The sequence below is a fragment of the Brachypodium distachyon genome, chromosome 1 (assembly GCF_000005505.3).
Source record: "Brachypodium distachyon strain Bd21 chromosome 1, Brachypodium_distachyon_v3.0, whole genome shotgun sequence".
NCBI classification, from domain to species: Eukaryota; Viridiplantae; Streptophyta; class Magnoliopsida; order Poales; family Poaceae; genus Brachypodium; species Brachypodium distachyon.
Genome location: NC_016131.3, coordinates 15,989,018 through 16,012,421, shown reverse-complemented (window position 1 = coordinate 16,012,421; position 23,404 = coordinate 15,989,018). Strand labels below are relative to the sequence as shown.

The 23,404-nt window shown below is 47.5% G+C and overlaps 5 protein-coding genes across 6 annotated transcripts; 3 read left to right on the top strand and 2 right to left on the bottom strand.

Annotated features, from left to right (window-relative positions):
- Positions 1-6,222: 6,222 nt before the first annotated feature.
- Positions 6,223-8,319, top strand: LOC100844727 (peroxidase 2). The gene is made up of 2 exons (XM_003559854.2): positions 6,223-6,676; positions 7,035-8,319. Exons 1-2 carry the CDS (start codon positions 6,404-6,406, stop codon positions 7,833-7,835), a joined length of 1,074 nt encoding a protein of 357 aa, XP_003559902.1. The 5' UTR covers positions 6,223-6,403; the 3' UTR covers positions 7,836-8,319.
- LOC100844420 (peroxidase 2) lies at positions 8,267-10,159 on the bottom strand. The gene is made up of 2 exons (XM_024460685.1): positions 9,382-10,159; positions 8,267-9,277 (listed from the first exon to the last, which is right to left on the bottom strand). Exons 1-2 carry the CDS (start codon positions 10,099-10,101, stop codon positions 8,516-8,518), a joined length of 1,482 nt encoding a protein of 493 aa, XP_024316453.1. The 5' UTR covers positions 10,102-10,159; the 3' UTR covers positions 8,267-8,515.
- A 2,979-nt stretch (positions 10,160-13,138) lies between these two features.
- LOC100844127 (peroxidase 2) lies at positions 13,139-14,717 on the top strand. The gene has a single exon (XM_010231293.2). The coding sequence runs from the start codon at positions 13,395-13,397 to the stop codon at positions 14,457-14,459; it is 1,065 nt and encodes a 354-aa protein (XP_010229595.1). The 5' UTR covers positions 13,139-13,394; the 3' UTR covers positions 14,460-14,717.
- Positions 14,718-16,568: 1,851 nt separating this feature from the next.
- Positions 16,569-18,048, top strand: LOC100821278 (peroxidase 2). The gene has a single exon (XM_003562543.3). It carries the CDS (start codon positions 16,595-16,597, stop codon positions 17,690-17,692), a length of 1,098 nt encoding a protein of 365 aa, XP_003562591.2. The 5' UTR covers positions 16,569-16,594; the 3' UTR covers positions 17,693-18,048.
- A 1,134-nt stretch (positions 18,049-19,182) lies between these two features.
- LOC100846889 (pyrrolidone-carboxylate peptidase) lies at positions 19,183-22,665 on the bottom strand. Of its 2 annotated transcripts, none has more exons than XM_003562541.4 (6): positions 22,467-22,665; positions 20,811-21,085; positions 20,058-20,162; positions 19,903-19,950; positions 19,510-19,770; positions 19,183-19,421 (listed from the first exon to the last, which is right to left on the bottom strand). In XM_003562541.4, exons 2-5 carry the CDS (start codon positions 21,075-21,077, stop codon positions 19,531-19,533), a joined length of 660 nt encoding a protein of 219 aa, XP_003562589.1. In that variant the 5' UTR covers positions 21,078-21,085; positions 22,467-22,665; the 3' UTR covers positions 19,183-19,421; positions 19,510-19,530. The 2 variants fall into 2 exon arrangements, with proteins under 2 accessions (XP_003562589.1, XP_003562590.1); XM_003562542.4 differs by lacking the exon at positions 22,467-22,665 and adding an exon at positions 21,553-22,061.
- Between the last annotated feature and the right edge of the window lie 739 nt (positions 22,666-23,404).

Genomic DNA, 23,404 nt, shown 5'->3' with positions numbered 1-23,404 from the left:
GCAGAGGGAGTAGAAAATTATCTGTTCAGGCTCAGCAATACATATACTCCCTCAGCCCAAAATATGTGACTTAGATTTGTATATATTCTTATTCCACATCACTTATTTTGAGACGGAAAGAGTACACGGATGCCAACCGGTGGTTGATCAGCCATTGCACTCACGCGCGCGGCCGGGATTGTGCTTCCTAATGTTTTAGTTTCCCATTTTATATTTGGTTCAATAAGTTATATTTTTTGATGAAATCTAAATAGAGCGCCAATTTTTCACCAAAGAAGCACCGGCAACATAGTTTTTTCTTTGAAACATTTTTTTTTGCAACATCTTCATGGCAAGGCCGAGGGACAAGCATCATGGACAAATCCGCCTCTCCCCAAGCTTTGATTCAACCCGAGCCAGTGTGAGTCGTTAGGGACTTTGTCCTCACGGGCCTTTCGTTATCCACGGGCTTGGCCCAGTCGAGGCGGAATTAAGCCACCCAAGTTGGATCACGGAAATTCCCTCTCTCAAAAACAAAAGTTGGATCACGGAACCGGCGGCAGATCTCTCTTCTCCGGGCGCCCCTGTTCTCCCTCCTCGGTTTTCCTCTCAATCCCCTTGTTTCTTGCCGCCCTCCTCTCTACCAAAACCATCAAATCCTATGTGTACGCCTCCTTCCTCAGTTCGTGGGCTAACCTGTTATGAACGCGACAAGCAAGAACGAAAAACGAAAAAGAAATTACAGCACAAGAACACACAGATTTAACGTGGAAAACCCTTTCAAACAACGAGAGGGAAAAACCACGGACGCCAGCCAGCGAAACTTCACTATATGAGAATGTTTACAACGCCAGGGAGATTTCACGAACTCAACTCGTGTGAACTCTACCCAAAACGACGGCATACAAGGGGTATTTATAACAGGAGCATTAGGGCAAGTCAGATCCGTAACGGTCACACCGGAAGTTTAGGTTGGAGGCCGGAAGTTCCGCATATTCTTGAATATCCAGAAGTTCCGCAATTTCCCGAAAAATAAAGAGAGCAACCGGAGCTTCGGCCGAAAGTTGGGCCGGAAGTTCCGGCGCCTGAAATGGCCAGAAGTTCGGCCGGAACTTCCGGCTACTGGGATTTGGATCACAAGCCAACAAACTCCACCTTGAGACAAATTCCTTCTTATAGCAAATTCCTCCGTGTAGCATAAACAACAACAACTCCTGAAACAACAAAGAAAACACTTTCGGCGCCAACAGCCACTAGGGGCTAAACAGTTATACCAATTAAGCTTGAGCATAGCTCAAACTTAGCAATAGGAACATGCTTTGTCATCATATCAGCATGATTATCATGAGTGTTGATCTTGCATACCTTTAATTTATTTTGTGCAACAACGTCGCGAACAAAATGATACTTGACATTAATGTGCTTGGTTCTCTCATGGAGCATCTGATCCTTAGTAAGGTAAATATCACTTTGACTGTCACAAAACAGGTTAATGCAAGAAACATCTTGACAAAGCTCAGCATATAAACCCTTCAACCAAACAGATTATTTACAAGCTTCAGCAATAGCCATATATTCTGTTTCGGTTATAGATTGAGCAACAACTAGTTGCGGTATTACCTTCCAACTCACAGCACATCCACCTACCGTGAACACATAACCTGTGAGGGATCTCCTCTTATCCAAGTCGGCAGCAAAATCTGAATCCACATAGCCAGCGAGTCCCTCATCAGTCTTGCCAAACTTCAAGCAAGCATTTGATGTGCCACGGAGGTACCTGAAAATCCACTGAACAGCTTTCCAATGTTCGTTACCGAGATTAGGCATGTAATGACTGACCAAACTCATAACATATGATAAATCAGGACGTGAACAAACTATGGTATACATCAAGGAACCAACAGCACTAGAATAGGAAACTCGTGACATATACTCAATATCTTCATCAGAAGTAGGACATTGCAACGCTGACAACTTGAAATGAAAAGCAATAGGAGTACTAACACACTTTGCATCATGCATATTAAAACGGTGAAGTACTTTCTCAATGTAACTTTGCTGACTAAGAAATAGCAATCTAGATTTTCTATCCCTTTTAATTTCCATACTTAGGATTTTCTTAGCAGCACCAAGATTCTTCATCTCAAATTCACTACTTAGTTGTGTCTTCAAAGTAGTGATTACTTTTATGCTCTTGGCAGCAATTAACATATCATCAACATATAACAGCAAGTATATAGGTGATCCATCAACAAATTTAATGTAGACACAACTGTCATATTGAGATCTACTAAAGCCACGTGAGATCATAAATGAATCAAACCTTTTATACCACTGTCTAGGAGATTGCTTCAAACCATAAAGGGACTTTTTCAACTTACACACAAACTCCTTTTTACCAGGAACTATGAACCCTTCATGTTGGTCCATGTATATTTCTTCCTCAACCTCTCCATGCAAAAATGCAGTCTTCACATCTAACTGCTCAAACTCAAGATTATGCATAGCAACAATACCAAAGAAAGTACGGATGGAACTATGCTTTACCACTGGAAAGAACACATCATTATAATCAATACCTGGTATTTGACTGAAACATTTTGCCACTAACCTTGCCTTAAACCTCATAGGCTCATTAGGAGACAGACCCTCCTTTCTTTTGAAAATCCATTTGCAGCGAACGACCTTCTTCTGTTTAGGCAAGGGCACAATATCCCATTGCCATTCTTCTCAAGAGATTGCATCTCCTCTTACATGGCAGACAACCACTTCACACGGTCGCCGGAAACAACAACTTCATTATATGTGGCCGGTTCACTATCATGCTCCACATGTTCTGCACAACTCAAAGCATAATAAACAAGATCACACTCTTCAATTAAATGTGGGCGAGGACCTTTATTTCTCTTCGGACGGTCAGCTACAATAGACCGTGTGGGTTGCTGCAAAACAGGTGGTGAGGGTGGAACAATATCATCATTATTATCATTATTGTTCCCATCATCATTACCATGATCAACCTGAGCATCATCGTTGTCAACAATTTCATCAACGTGCTCCACCTGCACTTTAAGTCTCTCCTCTTCAATGCGAGAGGCATCAGTGGACAAAGTATCATGATACATAACTTTTTCATTAAATACAACATTTCTGCTCAGCAAAATCTTTTTAGTTTCAGGATTCCACAACCTGAAAACTTTAAATCCAGAACCATAGCCAAGAAAAATGCACTTAACAACTCTAGGCTCTAGTTTTCCATTATCAACGTGAGCATAAGCGGTGCAACAAAAAATTCTCAACTGTGAATAATCAGCAGGTTTACCAGACCATACCTCAATGGGAGTTTCTTGTCAAGTGGAATAGAAGGTGACCTGTTTATGAGGTAGCATGCGGTGGAAGCTGCCTCAGCTCAAAAACACCTGCCCAAACCTGCATTGGACAGCATGCAACGGGCCCTCGAGATGATGGTTCTATCATGCGTTTAGCCACGCCATTTTGCTGTGGAGTACGGGCAACCGTGTAGTGCCTAACCACACCATCATTGCTGCAAAACTCCTCAAACTCATCAGAAATAAATTCACCGCCATTATTAGGACGCAAAATTTTCACCTTCCTTTCAATTTGTTTTTCTACCATAGCTTTCCACTTCTTGAATGCACCAAAAACATCAGATGTTTCAGAAAATAAGGCCAAACTTTTCTTGAATAATCATCAATAATGGTAAGCATGTAATTAGCATCACCAATAGAAGTCTTACGGGAGGGTCCCCAAACATCAACATGCACATAATCTAATATGCCTTTGGTGGTATGAACGGAAGAAATGAACTTAACCCTTTTGTGCTTACCATAAACGCAGTGCTCACAAAACTCAAGCTTACTCAAGTTGCAGCCATCGATGAGCTCTCTCTTGACCAACTCTGCCATCCCATGTTCACTCATATGCCCAAGATGCATATGCCACAGATTCGTTTTTGCACAATCATCAGAATAATTAGGTGTAACGGCAGCAGCAAAACCAGGCAAAGTGCTACCTCTAAGAACATATAATTTGGCAGAATTCATATCACCTATCATGTGAATGAGAGAACCTCTAGATACCTTCAGAAGTCTACATCCACCGGTACCCATCACAGTCCATGGTACTAAGTGAGATCAAATTTTTTGTCATACTTGGTATGTGCTTCACCTCTTTAAACGTGCGTGTCATGCCATCATGGGTCTTGATCTGAACGGACCCAATGCCAACAATATGACAAGGATTGTCATTGCCCACACGCACAAAATCTCCAGTCTGCACAGACTCATAAGAAATGAACCAATCCTTGTTACAACAAATATGAAAGGTACATGTTGTATCAAGAATCCATTCATCATCACGGGAAGCACAAGCAGCAAGAACAGCGAGGCAATCACCCTCAGAGCTGTCGGTAGAAACGACAGCGGCTTTACCAGTACCATCGGACTTATCTTTCGGTTTGTAGGTACCGTTCCTTTTCTCCTTGTTCTGCAGTTTATAACAATCTGCAATGACATGATTATTTTTCTTACAATACTTGCAGAACTTATCTTTTCCACGGCACTTTGAATGAGCTTTTCTGTCCCGGCTCTTATCTCGGTTGCCATAGTTGTTGTTCCTCTGCTCGGTCCTGCCACGAACTTGCAGAGCTTCTGCCTTTGACGACGACCCATCGGTTTGCACCATAGATTTCATCTTTTCTTTCTGTCTAAGTGCTTCTAAAACCTCATTAAGGGTTAGAGAGTCATGACTATAAAGAATTGAATCGCGGAAATTTGTATAGGAACTAGGCAACGAGCATAAGAGTAAGATGGTTAAATCCTCATCAGCATACTTAACCTCCAAAGCTTGCAAGTCAGAAACTATCTCTCAAAAAACAGTTATATGAGATATTACCGATCCACCCTCTTGCAGCTTATGGGTGAACAACTTCATCTTTACATGCATCTTATTGGTTAGATCTTTAGACATGCAGATCGATTCCAGTTTCAGCCACAGGGCTGTTGCGGATTTCTCCTCCAACACTTCCTGCAAAATATTATTGGATAGATGAAGTTGAATCAATGACAAAGCCTTATGATCTTTGCGTTTCTCTTCGGCAGTCCACTCCTTTTCATCCTTCTTGCCGAAAGAATCAAGCGCTTCATCCAGATTTGAAGTTTGGGTGAGAATCGCCCGCATCTTCACTTGCCACAACGAGAATCGTGTGGTGTAGTTCAGCTACGGCAGATCGAACTTCAAGGTAGACATGTCGTAAACCTTAGGCGGAACCTGGGGCTCTGATACCACTTGTTATGAACGCGACAAGTAAGAACGAAGAACAAACAAGAAATCATAGCACAAGGACACAAGAATTTAACGTGGAAAACCCTCTCAAACAACGAGAGGGAAAAACCATGGGCGCCAGCCAGCGAAACCTCACTATATGGCAGTGTTTACAACGCCAGGGAGATTTCACGAACTCAACTCGTGTGAACTCTACCCAAAACGGCGGCATACAAGGGGTATTTATAGCAGGAGCATTAGGGCAAGTCAGATCCGTAACGGTCACACCGGAAGTTCCGCATATTCTTGAATATCCGAAAGCTTCGCAGTAAGTTCCGCAATTTTCCGAAAAATAACAGAGAGCAACCGGAGGTTCAGCCGGAAGTTGGACCAGAAGTTCCGACGCCTGGAATGGCTGGAAGTTCGGCCGGAACTTCCGGCCACTGGGATTTGGATCACAAGCCAACAAAACCCAGTGTATAGCTCCATGACCGACGACGAGTTAAAGGCGTTGATTGATTCGGCACGGAAGTACTTACTCCCTCCAATCCATATTAATTCTCAAAATATTACATGTATCTAAACGTCTTTTTTTAGGCATATATACATCCATATTTGGAAAAACTTGAAACAAATAATATGTATCGGAGGGAATATTAGATTATGGGAACATATCAAAGACGGGTCAGCAGTTTGCCCAGCCCACATATGGGATGTCAAGTGGGTTCATCCGCTCTTGCAAGTTGCAAATGCAATCACGCGCGATCCTGCTTCCCAATGTTTAAGTTTCCCACTTGTCTCCCCAACGTCAACGCAGCGCACGCTGCACAATACAGTACGAGATCTGTTCCAACTTAAATTAACTCTAGATCTACGCCCATCGATCGGAAGCAAATATCAGAAACTATATCTCGGAAGCAACTAGACATACCTTAACTTTATTAATCAACCGGTACGATCGCCATGTTGATCTGTCGATTGAATTAAGATTTAATCAAGGGATCGATCGAGAGGGAAGATGCAGGCGTGCATGTTCTCAAGGCCATCTTGGAGGTGCTACTATATATGAACACCAAGCTCTAGCTAGTTCCCTTAATTCACCCATCGATATATATATCCTCCCATCCATTTCTCAGCCGCCATGGCTGTGGTGGTGGTTGTAGCGTTAATGCTTGGTTCCATGGCGGCACGCACATGCGAAGCCAGCATCAGGTTCCCCTACCCGTTCCTGCCGGAATGGCTCAACCCTCCTCCCTCTCCTCCTGCCCCGGTGCTCAGATACGACTATTACAAGGATACCGAGTGCTCCGGTGTGGAGGACACCGTGAGGCGCGTCGTGGCGGAGGCGGAGGAGAGGCAGCCCGGCATCGGCGCTGGGCTCATCCGCCTCTTCTTCCATGACTGCTTCGTCGAGGTACTCATTTACATACTCCATCCGTTTCATTTTAACAAACTTTACATATAGCGTAGGTAAGTTTTCGTCGAGGTACTCATTTACATATACCCCATCCATTTAATATGTATTTTACATGGCATGACAACTATACAATTTCGAAAAGAATTCTTAAAATGGATTCAATGGAATAATTTTTGTAGCACATAAATTATATTACCGGTCTAATTAATGGTCAAACTTGAACCTCAAAACATGTGCCATCCCCTTTCCTGAAAGTAGACGGAGGGAATATACTCTTTTTCTTTTTTGCGAATATGAAGGGAGTATAGTATTGATTACGATTTGACACGATGAATTTATTCATTTGTTGATTCAGGGCTGTGATGCATCGGTCCTCCTTAGACCGACGAAGGCCAACCCGCAGCCGGAGATGCTCGGCGTCCCCAACGTCAACAGCCTCCACGGCTTCAATGTGATCGACGATGCCAAGAAGGCACTCAGGGAGAAGTGCGAGGGGGTCGTCTCATGCGCCGACATCTTGGCATTCGCAGCCCGCGATGCCACGGTCCTCCTCGGGAAGGTGAAGCACTTCGAAATGCCATCCGGCCGCTACGATGGGAGGGTGTCCAATGCTAGCTACACTCTCTACAACCTGCCGCCGCCTTTCGCTGACCTCCGCCTGCTCAAGGACATGTTCAAACTCAAAGGGTTCAACACCGACGAGATGGTCACCCTCTCCGGGGCCCATAGCATCGGGGTCTCCCGCTGCTCATCCTTCTGTGACCGAAGCGATAACGCCTCCTCGAACATGAACCCCTGGTTAGCCAGCAAGCTGAGGAGCCAGTGCACCTGCAACACCAGCAGCCTTAACGCCATGGTTAACCAGGACAATGTGACCCCCAGAGTCTTGGACAACCAATACTATTGGAATGTGATCAACAAGAAAGTGTTGTTCAAATCAGACGCCGCGCTCCTGTCGTCCTGGGAGACTGCGGCGGAGGTGCTCGTCAACGCCCTATACCCTAATAAGTGGGAGGAGAAGTTTGCAGCGGCGATGGTTAAGATGGGCAGCATCGACGTGAAGAGCAAGGACGACGGAGAGATTAGGAAGGTGTGCGGGTTCGTCAACTATAGCACTCCTGATCGGGAAGGAGATGTTCGGGTCGCGGATCAGTAAGAGAGGGTGCAGGACACAGAAGGATGGGGCCGAAGGAGTAAAATTTTCCATGGGCGAGGAGACGAAGTTTGGAATGCGAGAGAAGAGGAGCTTAATTTCCATGGCGTGGTGGTTCTCGGCATCAATTCCATGGCGAGAGTGCCTGCCGGGTATACGAGACTCTGCATTTTTCCATTGGGAAATGTGTTTGCTCTCGCCACTTGAGCCATTAGAAATTGTTGCTCCTTCAAAAAAACAATCTTTGACACGGTTCACATACCTATCTTGACATCAAGTAAGCACAAGTGCACTGCACCTAAAAAGAAACGATATGGTGGAGTGCTAGAGAGATTTTTTTTGATACTGTACAATTTCTCCGTTCGGCCATACTTGACCGTTTTTGTAACTGGTCTCCAACAAACCATTTTTGGCCGTTGCGTTTGACATGAATGTATGAGAAAATCTGTAAATTACTACTGTACAAGATAGTATGTACTTTCGGTTACATTCACCTGTCCAACTTCAATATTTTGTAACTGTATATGTCTGTACCTATTTCAACGTCAACAAATACCCTGAATCCCGGGCATCAGAATTCAGAAAGCGAAATCACTATGCAAATGCAACGAATAGAATAGATAAATTAATGTGGTACACAATCACAAAAGACCATCACACCCACACGTACTAGCAGCGAGCAGCTAGTTGATGATCCAGCATTTCTTCCTGATCTCCCCATCCTCGACGCCGGTCTTGGCCCCGACGGCGCCCATCCTGACCATGGCCGCCGCGAACCGCCGCTCCCAGAGCCCGCTCACCCGCGCGTTCTCCACTACCATCCCCGTCGTGCCCTCCGACGCCATGAGCGCCGCGTCAGAGCCGAACAGCACCTCCCTTCGCACCACGTTCTCGTAGTACTTCGCGTCGAGCACGTCAGGGGTCCTGAAATCCTCCATCACCATGGACTCCCCGCTCGCGCCACACTGCATCCAGAGAGACCTCGCGAGCTCGGGATCCATGGCGGACGGCTCGGCGAGGCGGGCGGAGAAGGAGGAGCAGCGGGCGCGGCCGACGGAGTGCGCGCCGGAGAGCGCGACCATGTCGCCCACGCCGAGCCCCTTGGCGCCGAACCTGGCCACGAGCTGGGCCAGGGTCGAGGAAGGGGAAGGAAGGTTGGGGACGGTCTCGGATGCCAGGGACACGCGCCCGTCGCGGCGGCCGGCCGGCATGGCGAAGTCGAGGAGGGACGCGCCGCCGCCGCCGGTGCCGAGAAAGAAGGCGGCGTCGCGGGCGGCGAAGGCGAGCGTGTCGGCGCAGGAGACGACGCCCGGGCACGCGAGCTCGAGCGCCGATTTGGCCGCGTCGATGGCCTCGAAGCCCCTGAGCGTCAGGTTCGGCGCGCCCTGCCGCTCCGTCGGCTCGCCGGTGCCCGTCGTGTTGAGCAGAACCGAAGCGTCGCATCCCTGTGATTAATTAGTCAGAAACGCAATCTAAGATTTGGCTTGAGCTGCGCATTGAATTCGTTTAGTTTTGAATGATGATACTCTGTTAGTATGAGATTATTTACCCGGACGAAGCAGTCGTGGAAGAAGAGGCGGATCAGGCCGGCGCCGGTGCCCAGGTTCTTGTCCGTGGCGGCCTTCACGGCCTGCCTGACGATCTCTTCCGCGTTGGGGCAGGAATACTTGTAGTGGCCCACGGTAAGGCCTGGAGAAGGAGGGGTTGGGCTTGGGCTTGGGCTGGGAGGATTAATGGGTGGGGCTGAGAAAGGAGGGTACACGGCTGCTGGGGCAGGGCTAGGGCTAGGAGGATAAGACCGTTGTGGACTTGAGGCAGGGCTGGGTGACCTAGCAGCAGGGACCGGGCTCTGTGGGCTTGGACTGGGTGGGTAAGCGATTTTGCTTGGGCTTGGGCTGGGTTCATAAGCAGGTGTGCTTGAACTCGGTGGGTATACGGGTTGGGCTTGGATGGGTGATCTTGGGCTTGGCACGATCGAAATTGACGGAGGAGAAATGGGTGGGCTTGTGGTTGGTGGATAAGCGGGTGCGCTTGGGCTCGGCCTGCTTGGACCAGTGCTAGTAGGAGGATAAGCAAGCAGGCTCGGGCTTGGGCTCACGTTCGGAGGATTCATGGGCAGGCCTGGGTTCGCACTTGGAGGATGTGTCATCCTGTCTGAGCTCACCGGGCTTGGGCTTGGGCTTGGAGGGTAAGCAGGCGCACCTTGGCTGAACGCAGAACCGATCAGCATTAATGCAAGCAAGCTAGTAAGCACGGCGAGCTTAACCATCTTATAATCTGCTAGCTTTGGCTTTGTGAGTATTTGCTAATATTTACAGCTCCTTAAGTTCCTTCCTTCCTTGGACCAAATATGGAGCGTGTCGTGTTATATAGCCCCCGGAACGAGGGATGTACGCGGAATGTCCCCGTGATGCCAGGGCCTCAGCATGTTTGGACGCACCTGAAGTCAAAGACTGGAACATGCATTGGCAGAGGCATAAGCTATGAAGCTAGCTAGCTGATAATCTTGCTCCGCTAAACTGGCCGGCACGCAATGATCGGTGATTATGAGAGAAATAAAAGTAGAGGGGATTATAATTAAGGATCAATTGTTCTGTTTTGCATATTGATCGATGGAGGTCGGTGACGGTGAGTAAATTAACATGTGAAGTGCGGCTGAGTTTTCTAATTGTTGCTCTTCTTGTTGAGATGATGATGTGGAAGTCTCGCAGCAGCTCCAATTGTCCTAGTGCTGATGTTGGTTTTGTGTTATGGGAGCCAGTTATTGCTGCGTTTAGCTTAGTTTATTAAATTTACCCGCCAAAAAGAAGAAGCTTAGTTTATTAGATCAATTAGCTCGTGGTGATGCTTAACTTGGTTTATTAGCTTCTGTTCTCTGTTTCTTGCCCCTGTTTGTTTCTTCTTGTACTACCACTCGTCGTCGCTCGTCTACAGATCAGAGTCTTGATTGTGACATCAGAGACACGAAGGAAATTCGAAGGGCCAATGGCCGATCTTTATTAAGACAGGAAGAAAAGATACATCAACAGAGTACACGACAGCAGCAGTGCAATGATCAGGCAAGGACTGTCGATCAACACCAAAAGAACCAACTCCAGCCACAGATAGCTACAGCAGCAGCGTAAGCTATAGCAGCAGCACAGGCTTCAAACAGAAAAAGAAGAAAGCAGCCCCTCAGCTCAGCTAACTTAACAACAGAGGACATAAAAATAACCACTCAGCTAGCTTAACAACACGGAACATAGCTCAAAAGACACGAAGGAAATGAAGAAAAGTTTTTAGAAAATAAAAATGAAACGGAGGATCAGAGCCTTGATGCTGCAGTGCTGGTTTGATGCGGGAAACAAATGAGCTCCAAGAACAATAGCCCCAGGTTTGCTGATTCCTACGATCGACCAATGGCCGATTCAGCATCAAACATACATCACCTCTGCGGCACACAGCAAATGTCATGTGGGCCCCACCTGAGAGAGACCCCGCTGTAGTGATGCAATGCTACGGGTTTTTTTTAAGATGAAATGCAGTACGTTTTCACAGTGGTCACTGCTCATCTGCGTTCGGCCGCGTCAAATCGGCCCAAGACATTCTCCAACAAGGTCAGCCCAATACGGCTGTAACCTGGTCAGCGACCCACCCGAAGAGGGCCTCGTAATATGTGAGACTGTGACGTGATTGAGGAAGAGAGGATGAATGAGGGCCGCGGCAGATATTAAGCCTAATATCTTTCCCAACGAAAAAACAGTCTAAATAAATAAGGACGTCACTGGCGTGCGTACATTCGCGCGATTGTCAAGCTGCGCATACGGGTTTCTGGTAGGCTGGCAGCCAACTAGCTCAGATAGCCCAATGCATACATGTATGTTCATAAGAAACGGAAATTTAAAAATGTTTAACTCCCAAACCATTTACTCGATTTACGTTTCGTCTTCACGGTTAGCTTTGTCTCGACGAGATCTTCAAAATGAGATCTCATCTTAATATGTTTTGAAAACTTTTCTTTACAACTTTAAAGTTACCAACATGTAATATGTGAAGTTCCCACCTTGTTAAATAGCAAGTTACCACGTGGAAACTTCATTCAAATAGGACGGTAACGTTGTTAAAATTGCCACCCAATAACATATGAAGTTACCATCTTGTAATATATGACGTTGCCACCCCGGTAGTAACAAGTTACCACGTGGAATCTTCATTCAAAATAGGATGCTGATTTGTTATTAAAATTGCCACCCGGTAATATACGAAGTTGCCATCTTGTAATATATGAAGTTGCCACCTTGTTAGGTAACAAGTTACCACGTGGATCTTTGTTAAAAAATAAGATGGTGACTTGTTATTAAAATTGTCATCCAATAATATATGAAGTGACCGTCTTGTTAGTAACAAATTATCATGGTTGTTTCTTTCAATTAGGTTGATAACTTGTGCATTACCGTCTGGTAACTAAAGAGTCCGGACTTTTTTGTGGAAACATATTCGAGTAGGATCTAGTTTTAAAGCACCCGTTGATACAAACCTAACGGCGAAGACGGATTGTGAATCGAACACGCGGCTTGAATTATAAAACATTTTGAATCTTAAGAATCTACCAGTACAAAATGCTACAATCATTTTGTGCATGCATGTTTTAAAAAAAACTTGGTGGATGCATGCGAGTATGCTCTGCACGTCTTCATGAGTCTTGCATGCATGCATACTCGCTCATAATGCATGCATCCGGTGACAGAGCGTTCAACAAGCGTCGTGCGCAGGTTACAATTCCTGAATAAACAAACAGTCCCACGAGTGTAATCGCAAAGAAAAGAAAAAAGAAAGCAATACGTGGCGCTGATAAATGCCCGAATTAGATGGCAATTTTTATTGTGCTCCACACATATGGACCTCTCTCTTCTCCAATTTGATATCTAATTAATTTGTGGTGGCATTTCTCCGGCTCTCCTAAGGATATTCCTTCCGTGGAGTCTAGATACATACGAATATAAACAAATTCGACACACTTATTTCCGGAAAAATGTTTCCGTCTGGAATTCTATCACTAGCTGTTCAATGGACAGTACCCCCAGTCTCGGCACACGTTCTGACTGTGAACTATCAAGGAAAGTCTCTTCCACGGCCGCTGCCTCTCGTCGGATTGCTGCTGGAGGACGCGCTAATTTTTGTCGTCCGCTCAGTTTGAGCAACGAGTATAATAAACTCTAAACCAACAGTGAGTACAGTCGACCGAGATGCAGACAGCCGCTGAAACTGAAACGGAAGGAAACTCGAAACGAAGGAGGCGTTCCGGCCATTTGGAGCCATCTCCTTGGCGACAGGGAAAAGCCTTCACGATCAGTCGATCGAGCTCGACGTCAATGGCGCCCTCTACGTACATAACATACTCATATACGTGCATACAGCTCGCAAATATAGTCATACATTAGATGAGTATATCGAAATTCGAACTGGAGGTCTACCTATAAATTGGGTACGTTTTAATTCCCTCACCAAGAACAGTACTCCATCAATCTCACTCACTAAGATATAGTCATATAGGAGTAGTATATCTATCAGGATTCAGGAGCCATGGCTGCAGGCTTCAAGCTCGCGATTCTGGCCGTCGCATGCGCCCTGCTGTTAGCTACTCCCGCATGTCATTGCCGCCCCTCCGAGCTCCGTGTCGGGTACTACGAGGACACGTGCCCGGAGGCGGAGTCCCTCGTGCGGTCCGCCGTGACCGACGCCGTCACCGGGAACGACGACGGCATCGGCATCGGCGCGGGGCTCATCCGGCTCCTCTTCCACGACTGCTTCGTGCAAGGCTGCGACGCCTCCGTGCTCCTCGACCCGACGACATCCAACCCGGCTCCGGAGAAGCTCGGCGCCCCGAACGCCCACAGCCTCCGCGGCTTCGAGGCCATCGACACCGCCAAAGCCGCCCTCGAGCTCGCCTGCCCCGGCGTCGTCTCCTGCGCCGACGTTCTCGCCTTCGCCGCCCGCGACGCCTCCTACATCCTGAGCGTCGGGAACTACAACGAGCCCATCGAGTTCGCGATGCCGGGAGGAAGGCTCGACGGCCGCCGGTCCATGGCCGAAGACACGCTGCACGGATCCCTGCCGTCGGCGTCCGCTAACGTCACGGAACTCGTGGACGCGTTCCAGACAAAGGGGCTCGGCGTTGAGGACTTGGTGGTCCTCTCCGGCGCGCACTCGGTGGGCCAGGCCCGATGCTCCTTCTTCTCCGACGCCGGCGGCGGCGTTGGCATCGACCCGGCGTTCGCGAGGTCGGTGCGGCGGCGGTGCAGCACCCCGGAGCAAGCCCCGGCCCCGTCACCGGCGGCGGCGGCGGCGGGCGAGAACGACGAGGAGAGGATGATGAGCCTGGACGCGGTGACCCCGGGGGCGCTGGACGGGCAGTACTACCGGAACGTGGTGAGGCGGAGGGTGGTGCTGGGCTCCGACGCGGCGCTGATGGCGTCACCGGAGACGGCGCGGATTGTGCGCGCGAGCGTCGGGAGGAATGGGAGGTGGGAGAAGAAGTTCGGGGAGGCCATGGTGAGGATGGCGGCCATCGGCGTCAAGACTAAGCTGGGCGCCGCCGGGCGCCGTGGGCGCGGCGAGGTCAGGACTAACTGCAGGGTCGTCAACTAGCCTGCCCGGAGACCAGAATCATAAATGACACTGACTGGATGCGTCGTTCGTTCGTTCGTTAATTCGTTTCTTTCCTTGTTTCCTGGAGTACTTTTCTTTTTTTTGAGGGGGTTTCCTGGAAGTAGCCGGGCCTGTTGTTTCCACCGTATCTTGGGCCGGATATCGATGGTGGATTCGATCTGCTCCGCTAAGCTCAATGGGGCCACATATACTACAGTACCTCGTTTCTGTGTTAGCTTTCAGATCTCCGAATCCAAACTTTTGACAAGGAAAAAAAAAATTGAACTACGAGTATCAAATCAGGTATTCCGTTTGTATCTTTAAATCATGTTGGAACGCTAGATCGTTGGTGGAATCTAAAATCATAGTACTACAACGTTCTCTTTAAATCGGCATTTCTAAGTCCGCAACAATACACGGGTATCATGCTAACAACGGCACGCTATCATCGGTTAAAAAAAAAGCATTTGAGAGCGCTCGTTCGTTGGCGTGCGACAATTCCCGCGTGCAATCCGTGCTAAGCTTGTTAAATTACATTATGTTATCCCAGTTGCTTGCCTTCAAATTAATTCAACCATCCATATTTTTCTAATATTGTCGTGGTAATGTCACGGCAGATGCCGTAGGATGGTTTAACTTGGAGCCGATGGACGAAGTAGGAACCGGAGGAGGGAGGACGTGAAGGAAAACACGCACAAATCACACAAGCATTGGACGAAGTAGGAACCGGAAGAGAGAGAACGTGAAGGGAAACACGCACAAATCACACAAGCATAGATCCGTGTATGCTTGTGTGATTTGTGCGTGTTTCCCTTCACGTCCTCCCTCCTCCGGTTCCTATTTCGTCCATCGGCCCCAAGTTAAGTCATCATATGGCATCTGCCGTGATACCACCACGACAAATATCAACACATTTTTAAACAACTCACCAGCAAAACCGACACGACCAGAGTGATACGGTTGGCGTATTGCGCACATGTTTAACACACAACCTAACTACTCGAGGTCTCTAGCTAATTAATCCTTCCCATCACAAGGCAACGGCAACCGCAAAGCAAAGGAGAATATGAGAGAGAGACCAATCCAAAGCGTAGGGCTTTATTCGCCCTGTCAAGGGAACGCAGATACAACCATAGTTTACTTCGTGAGTTGCGAAAAGTGAGAGGAAAAATGGTTAATCTAAGCTTAAAGAGGTTAAAGGAGTCGATTTGAGTCCATGTATATACAGGCCCGCCAGATAGATACAGGCCAGCTAGCATGTGCATGCGAATGCGGCTCTAGTATTGAACTCCCCTGTTGCTCATTAGCCACCCTGTCATGGATAAAGCTGAGTATGACAGTGATTACTGGTATTGGTCTAATTTATGCGTAAAGAAATGATTTTGTAAGAGAATGCATGGCAAGCGTTGTCCATAATTATGCCAAAGGCATCAAATTAGTGTTTTTCTTTTGCGGAGATCGTAATTAGTGTTTGGTAATGCCACTGAGGGTATGTACACTCGATGACTGTATAGTAATGATCCTTAATACTACTCCTTCAAAATAAGATTCAAATTGTCATATAAAAATCTTAGAAAAAAGAAGTATGAGTCGAACTCAGATCTGGAATTATTCCTTTGTACGCACTCCGTCTCATATTAAGTGACTTTCTATTACATGTATTTAGACGCTTTTTAGGTATAGATACATCCATATTTAGGCAAATTTGAATCACTTCATGTGGGATGGAGGGAGTATTAAACATACTCTAGACTCTTTTTTTCTTTTTCTTTTTTTTTGTGAGGAACTCTAGACTCTACATTTGGAATTATCCATCTGTAATTCAGATATGCAAGAACGCAAAAACCATGCACGGGATGACGGGACCATAGCTCTATTGGTGGAAGAAAGAAGAAGAGGAAGAATAAAATAACCTCGTCAATTTATTTCAAGGAAAAATCGTGCCAAACATTAGTACATCTGCACATGCAGAGATATGATGGCACAAACGGCGTGCCGGTATAGCCGACAATGCCAGTTCCGACTTCAGACAAATCAGACTATGATCAGACACCCCCGTCTTACCCAACAACCACGGACTCGAAGTACACTGAAGCCTCCCCGTCACTCACTCACTATAAATACGATCCACACGCATGATCAGCAGTTCACAGCCCACAATCCACAAGCCACCTCGATCTCGAGCTTTATCTCTGAGAAGATCGCTCGACAGTTCTACAACCATGGCAGCCAATAAGCTCGCCATCCTCATCTCCTTGGCCCTGCTCTCATCCTTGGCCGCTTTCCATTGCCATGCCCTCCAGGTGGGCTACTACCGGGACACATGCCCGAACGCCGAGACCCTAGTCCGCGCCCACATCAAGAAAGCCCTCCGCTCCGACCCCGGCAACGGCGCGGGGCTCATCCGGATGCTCTTCCACGACTGCTTCGTCAACGGCTGCGACGCCTCGGTCCTCCTCGACCCGACCCAAACAAACCCGCGGCCGGAGAAGCTCGGCGCGCCCAACAACCCGAGCCTCCGGGGCTACGAGGCCATCGACGCGGCCAAATCCGCCCTCGAGCTCGCCTGCCCCGGCGTCGTCTCCTGCGCCGACGTCGTCGCATTCGCCGCCCGCGACGCCTCCTACCTCCTCAGCCACGGCCGGGTCTCCTTCCTCGTCCCCGCCGGCCGCCTCGACGGCCGCGTCTCCCGGGAGAACGACACGCAGTTCTTGCCGGGCCCTTCGTCCAACCTGACGACGCTCGTGGGGAGCTTCGCGGCCATGGGGATGTCGGTGGAGGACCTCGTGGTGCTGTCCGGGGCGCACTCCATCGGGCGGTCCCACTGCTCGTCCTTCGTCCAGGACCGCCTCAACGCTTCTTCTTCTTCTTCTCCGGCGCCGGCGGCAGACATGAGCGCGCCGCTCGCGAGCTTCCTCAGGCGGCGGTGCCCGGCGTCCGTCCCGGTGGCCGGGGTGAAGGACCCGACGGTGGCGCAGGACGTGGTGACGAGGGACGTGCTGGACAACCAGTTCTACCGGAACGTGCTGGCGAGGCGCGTGCTGTTCGCGTCGGACGCGGCGCTGCTGGAGGAAGTGGACGCGGGGAGGATGGTGCGCGCCAACGCCAGGTTCCCGGCGTCGTGGGAGAGGAAGTTCGCCAGGGCCATGGTCAAGATGGCCGCCATTGGCGTCAAGGGCCCCCAAGGGGATGGCCGAGGCGAGGTCAGGAGGAACTGCCGCCTCGTCAACTAGCTACTGCGGATGTGCGATCAATTTGATTGATTTCGTTTTTGATCGATCCCACCACTTCGGGCCGATTGATCTTTTTTTCGTTTCTTTCTCCCGTGCGTGCATTCCCTTGCTCCTGTGTTGCTTTCTTTCTTGCAGGGAATTGATGATCGATGCTTTGTTTGTTGATTGAGTTTTTTTTTTAATGTTGCTCTTTGTGATCTGGCTAGCTTTCCTCAAGGAATTGCTCTTTGCTAGTAGGATCTGATTTGCATGTCAGATAATTTTGGCATTACAATATAGAGTCATGTACTGAGCAGCATGCCTCGCGTGTAAATTTGATTGTTGCTGAATTGGAAAATAGCTAATTCGTACGTCCTCGTGAACCTGACTGGATAGCGAACTGAGCTTAATTCAAGTGGTTGGTTTTTTTGGTAGACCAGCCCACTTAGGTTCAAGTCTCCGACTTAACATGGGTGATGGCATTTTTCTGGATTTATTTCAGAATCTAACCAGCATTGTGCTTTCAGTGAGAGTGATGTACCTATCAACTACGAGGCGCTGTGGTGACTTCGTCAATCTCAAGATGATGTGCCGGATCAATTTCTCGAAGGTGCTCCTAGGGATAGGGTGTGCGTGCTTGCGTGTGTTCATAAGGGTGAGTGTGCGTGCGTAATTGTGAGCGTTTGCGTCTGTACTGTGTTTCCTAAAAAAAACCTGACTTAGTTCAATTTTTTTTTGATTTGAAGCTGAGGGTTAATATAGAAACGAAATATGTACGGGGTCTTGTTTCGTGAAAGGTAGTAGCAGATGTGGCCCAATTGAGCTTAACAGGCCAGAATCCAGTACCGATCTCGGGCCAAGGAGACGGCGAAATTAACAGGCCCAAAAACGAACGACGCATTCAGCCCTTACGATTTCTTTCATCCCTGATCTCTCGGCTTGTTCTCAAACAAAAAAAAAAGGTCTCTCGGCTAGCTGACGACCCTGCTACAGCTGGTCCTGACATCGCCGCGGCCATCGGCGTCGACGGCCTCGAATCCGTGGAGGCTGTGGACGTTGGGGATGCCGTTCTTCTCCGGGAACCTGTCTGCGTCTCGATCGACTGTCAGTGTTGTTTTATTTCTTACTGCTGACCGTAGTAAAACACCCGGACCATACGGCGTAGCAGTCTAAGGTTTTTCCATGTGCCAAACTCTTAACAAAAGGTTTGATGTTTTTGTGTGTGGCTTGAGACGGATTATACTTCTAGTTGCAGACGATGTACCCGCCGATAAGGAGACCCCAACTGTGATTTTGTCAATCTCAATAGAAGTCAAGGCCTTGAGGGATGCACACGTCCTCACACACTAAAAGTAGAAGGGATGTACTGCCCTGTTTCAGTAACCAAAGTAACAACAACGGGATCCCAAATACAGCATCAGGAGATTTAATGTGGAAAGGCTGGAGTTTGCATCAGAAATGCAAATAGCCATTGACCAATACATTGCCATAAGAAGACACAGACCCAAGAATGGAAAAGAAACTCCGAATCCATCAAATTTTATTGGAATCAAGTTTTCAGGCATGTTTAGGACATGTAAATGGCATACAAGCCTCATTTGACCACAGGAAGGTAGTACACTCTAAGCATCCTGTTTTTTCTCCCTTAAATACACCCTTTGGAGCAAGATCTGACCAATAAGCACCAATGATCACACAAATTTTATTCAGCCCGCTTCCAACTTTACATCTTCGAGGTCAAACCGCTGACCTGCAAGCAAGAGGCCGATGAAACAGGTATAGAGTTACAGTTCGCTCTTTGAAAATGAAACGGGGACGGAGGACTCAGTGAAACCCACCTTTGGAATATTGTTATTTTCCTAGTTCGAGCAAGCAAGAGCTTCGAGGAGGGAAGCAACGAAATGCATCTGGACCTCCTCATCGATCGTTGAGAAGAGAGGAACATGTACAAATAGAGATTTGACGCTGTGTTGCTCTGCAAACCTGAGAGAGTGGTAATAGACATAGTTGCATACGAATCGACCAGCGTCATCGGATGGGATCACATCGTAGCCTCCTTTCCGGAGTGACTTGCTTAATTCTTTCACTGGCAGTGTAGTCTGTGTTGACCATGAAAAGTTCATAAAATTGCTTGATTAATGTCATGATGAGCACACCACGGCTGGTGTTTCTAGCTATATCTCAACAAGCACCAATCATATATGACAACATTTTGAATATCTGACTTTTACCTCTCTTGTCCGTGAGATGCTTCCATCAGATGGCACTATCTGGACTCTCTGCATGGGAACAATTAAAGCTGATAAAATGAAATGCAACAAAATCATCTACTTATAGGTGGGGTCGTGGAGATAATGAAATGTATGCAATTGGACAACAAAGCAACCTGAGGTTTCCACCCTAGCTCATCTGGACAACGGAAAGTGGCTTCATTAACAGCTTGATTCTCAAGAGCAAACCTTGTTGCACCACTATTGACTCCGAAGTGGACCTGAAAAATACTCCACACGAAAAATTGTTTTCAGTGACAATAAGACATACCAGAACCATTCTTTTCTTTTCAGAGTGGAAACATCACAACCACAAGACTGTGGGTGTTCGTCAATTTGACAACAGTTCATAATTTGCAAACAGGAATATATGATAAAATGGATTCAGATACAGTTTCCTATTCTCCTTTTCAGGAGCTTATGTTTCATTCTCAAATCCTGAATGCTGTAAGTTTAGTTGACCATGTAACTACACTATCAAATAGGAGAGGGTACAAAATTGAACCTCCAGTTATATGCAATCCTGAATACTCAAGGAGGAGAGTTCAGTAATATTCCATTTTCTTCTAAAAAAAGGAAAGAAAGTACAAATACCTGCACCAACGAACTCCGACAGAATCTAGCTCTAACTGGCAATGCATGAACAAGCTTTTCATTTGAACTAATTAGCTTTAATGATAAAAATTGGGTGCGTGTGTCTTCCGGACAGGAGGATAAGAACACATCGAACAATACAAATGCCGACATATCTTAGCTGAACATTAAGAGGAATGAACGATGAATAATCTATCATGATCCAAGAAACAAATCCATAAGGCAAGAGTTTTTTACTTATTTACAAAATGTCAAGAGAATAAGTGAGCACTGACCAAAATTATTTGCCCCGGAGATGACGGCCCGTTCTCTCTATCTGCGATGGCAGATTCTAAAACTTTATATAGTGAGCCCAGTGCCCCCTGCCCCGCAGTTTCGAGAACTTTGCAGCTTCCAAGTACAAGATTCTTCGGCAACCCTTTCTCTTCCATGAATGATTTAAGATTGCTCACAATTTTCTCAGTTGGGTTCTCCGCAACTCCATGGAACTTCTTAAATCCAGTAACGTGGACAGTCACAATTGAAGGTCCTTCTGATCCCATTTACCCTTCTGAGAAACACCAAACAACAAAACATCTTATTAAATCCAAGGAACCAACAAATGTACAAATATTAGAAAGGTACACACTTTAGCAGACAGACACAAAGCAGTTGTGTCAATACCATCAGTGCCATCCAGCTTACAAAATCTCAAACATGGGGCGGAATCTATTGCAGGCAGTTCCAACTGCCCCCAGAAAATGTACTCACGCATAAAACATGCAAGGAAGTTAAGATGTTCCCAGGAGAGCAACAAAGTGCAGTAACAGTAAAAATACAGGTATCCTAGATAGAAAACAACAATGAGATGAGCAAATTTTACTAGCACGGTCCCCTAGATAGAAAACACTCAACGCCACAAGCTTGGCAAATGATAAAGCAATCATTGTTCTCAGTAGTAATACTATTTTATTGAGAAGCGAACATTCAACAAACAACAGCATCTCACAGAAATAAAAAAGTAAGTAGAACTAGGACCTAGCTCTTGATCGAAGTGATGAGATGGGAACCTTATCCAGATTCCAAAGCAACTCCAAACGAGCACAAGAACAAGCAAGCCTGACCACAGGAACAAGAGCACATATCTTCAAAACAGCGTAGGTCCCAGACAGAGGAAACCAACGAGGCAGCAGCCAGCCGCCCCTCTATCCAACTCCCCAACACTAAATACATACTCCGTATACATCGGAATTAAAGGCCACACGGAACAAATTAACATCGGCTAAGAAATACTCCTCCGCTGTCCTTCTGCAATCGCATGGAAGGGGAAAATTAATCGCGCAAGCGCAATCAAGAATATGCTGAGACCATATGCGGCCGGGGATAAACACACACGCATGGATGGACGGACGGAACAAGATCAAAAAAGGCAATTCTTTTCTGATGCAAACTATGTTCTTACTACTACTCCGTACTTATAATTTAGTCAACTCTAGGAGCAGCAAGCACAGAGATAAACGTCGAAATCAGCTGCGGGGCAGGAGCTCGGACAACCACACAAACGCACGGGATACAAGCCAGAAACCAACCCCCCGGAATTCCCCAGACGCCAATCGAACAGAAGCCAGACCACCAATTGCAAGTTTGCAACTAGCACCAGAACAAATCCACGAGCAACGGCGGAACCAATCAAGAAAATCCACCACCTTTGGACGCCCCCCAGCCCGATCACCCAAAGGCCAACCAAATCCTCCCCCCTCTCTCCGCAAACCTACCGACCCACAAAAGCAAAATCCACCCGAATTTCGCCCTGCCTAAGAGGAGTACAAGACAGAAAGAGAGAGAGATGAAATAAAAGGGAGCGGGGCTGGGGCGGGGGGACTTATGTATCGACCACACCGGCCGGACCGGGAAAATCACGAGCCGAGAGCAGGGCGGGGATTGATTCTCACCCTGCGAGTTGGAGAAAGAGAGAGACAGGCGCGACGCGAGAGGATCAATCAATCAACCAGTCAGTCGGCCTTGGATTCGAGGAGGAGCCCGATCTTTGGCTGGAGAGAGGGGGAGGGGGTGAGAAGGAAGGAAGGAGAGGGAGAGTCGTCTTCCGTGGTCCTTTTAAAGCGCATCGCGCACCCTGGCCCCTGAGATATGTAGAGGAGGAAGAACACTCGAAGTGCTGCTGCTGCTGCTGCGCTTCAGGGTGGGCGGGGTGGGGCCGGGGCAGGCGTGGTGGGTCCCTTATTGCAGTGACCGTTGGTGGGGCCAGGCTGGTTGGGAACGGGCCCACTTAGTCGGCCTGTCTCCCTCCTCCTCTTTCCCGTGGTCTCGGTGCAGTGGGTTTGCTTCCTGGAGATGCCGCTTGCTGTGACGTGGCCCAAACCGCTGGTTTTGGTTTCTTTTCCGTTGAACTTTCCAGACAAATTTTTCCCGCAAAAAGAAAAAAAGAACTTTCGAGACAAAAATTCCCTTAAAAAAAAAAACTTTCTGGCAGTGGTAGTAGCCCCGACGCTTACGCTGTGATTTGATGTTATTTGCAAGGTTTTTCCTACTAGTTGTGTTGGGAACGTGCCGTCTGTGTTCTGCTCCTCGCCTGCCGTGTGTCAAATATCCGTACCGAGTGATGACATGCCCGGGTTTCATTTTCCATGAGAGTGCAACAGGGCGTCTGCTCTTGAAAAAAAAGAAGCATATTTTCTTCTTTGATTCCAAAAAAAAAATCCCCTTTCTCCAGATGTGTATACAAAGTTCCGTGATCCCCATTTGAAAATCTCCCGGTACCCCAAGACAAATAGCAGAAAATTTATCGACTTTTGTGTTGGTCAATAGCTTTAGAACCCATAAGTTCAGCGCCCAACTTAACTTAGCCTTGCCATATTTGACGCCAAATCAA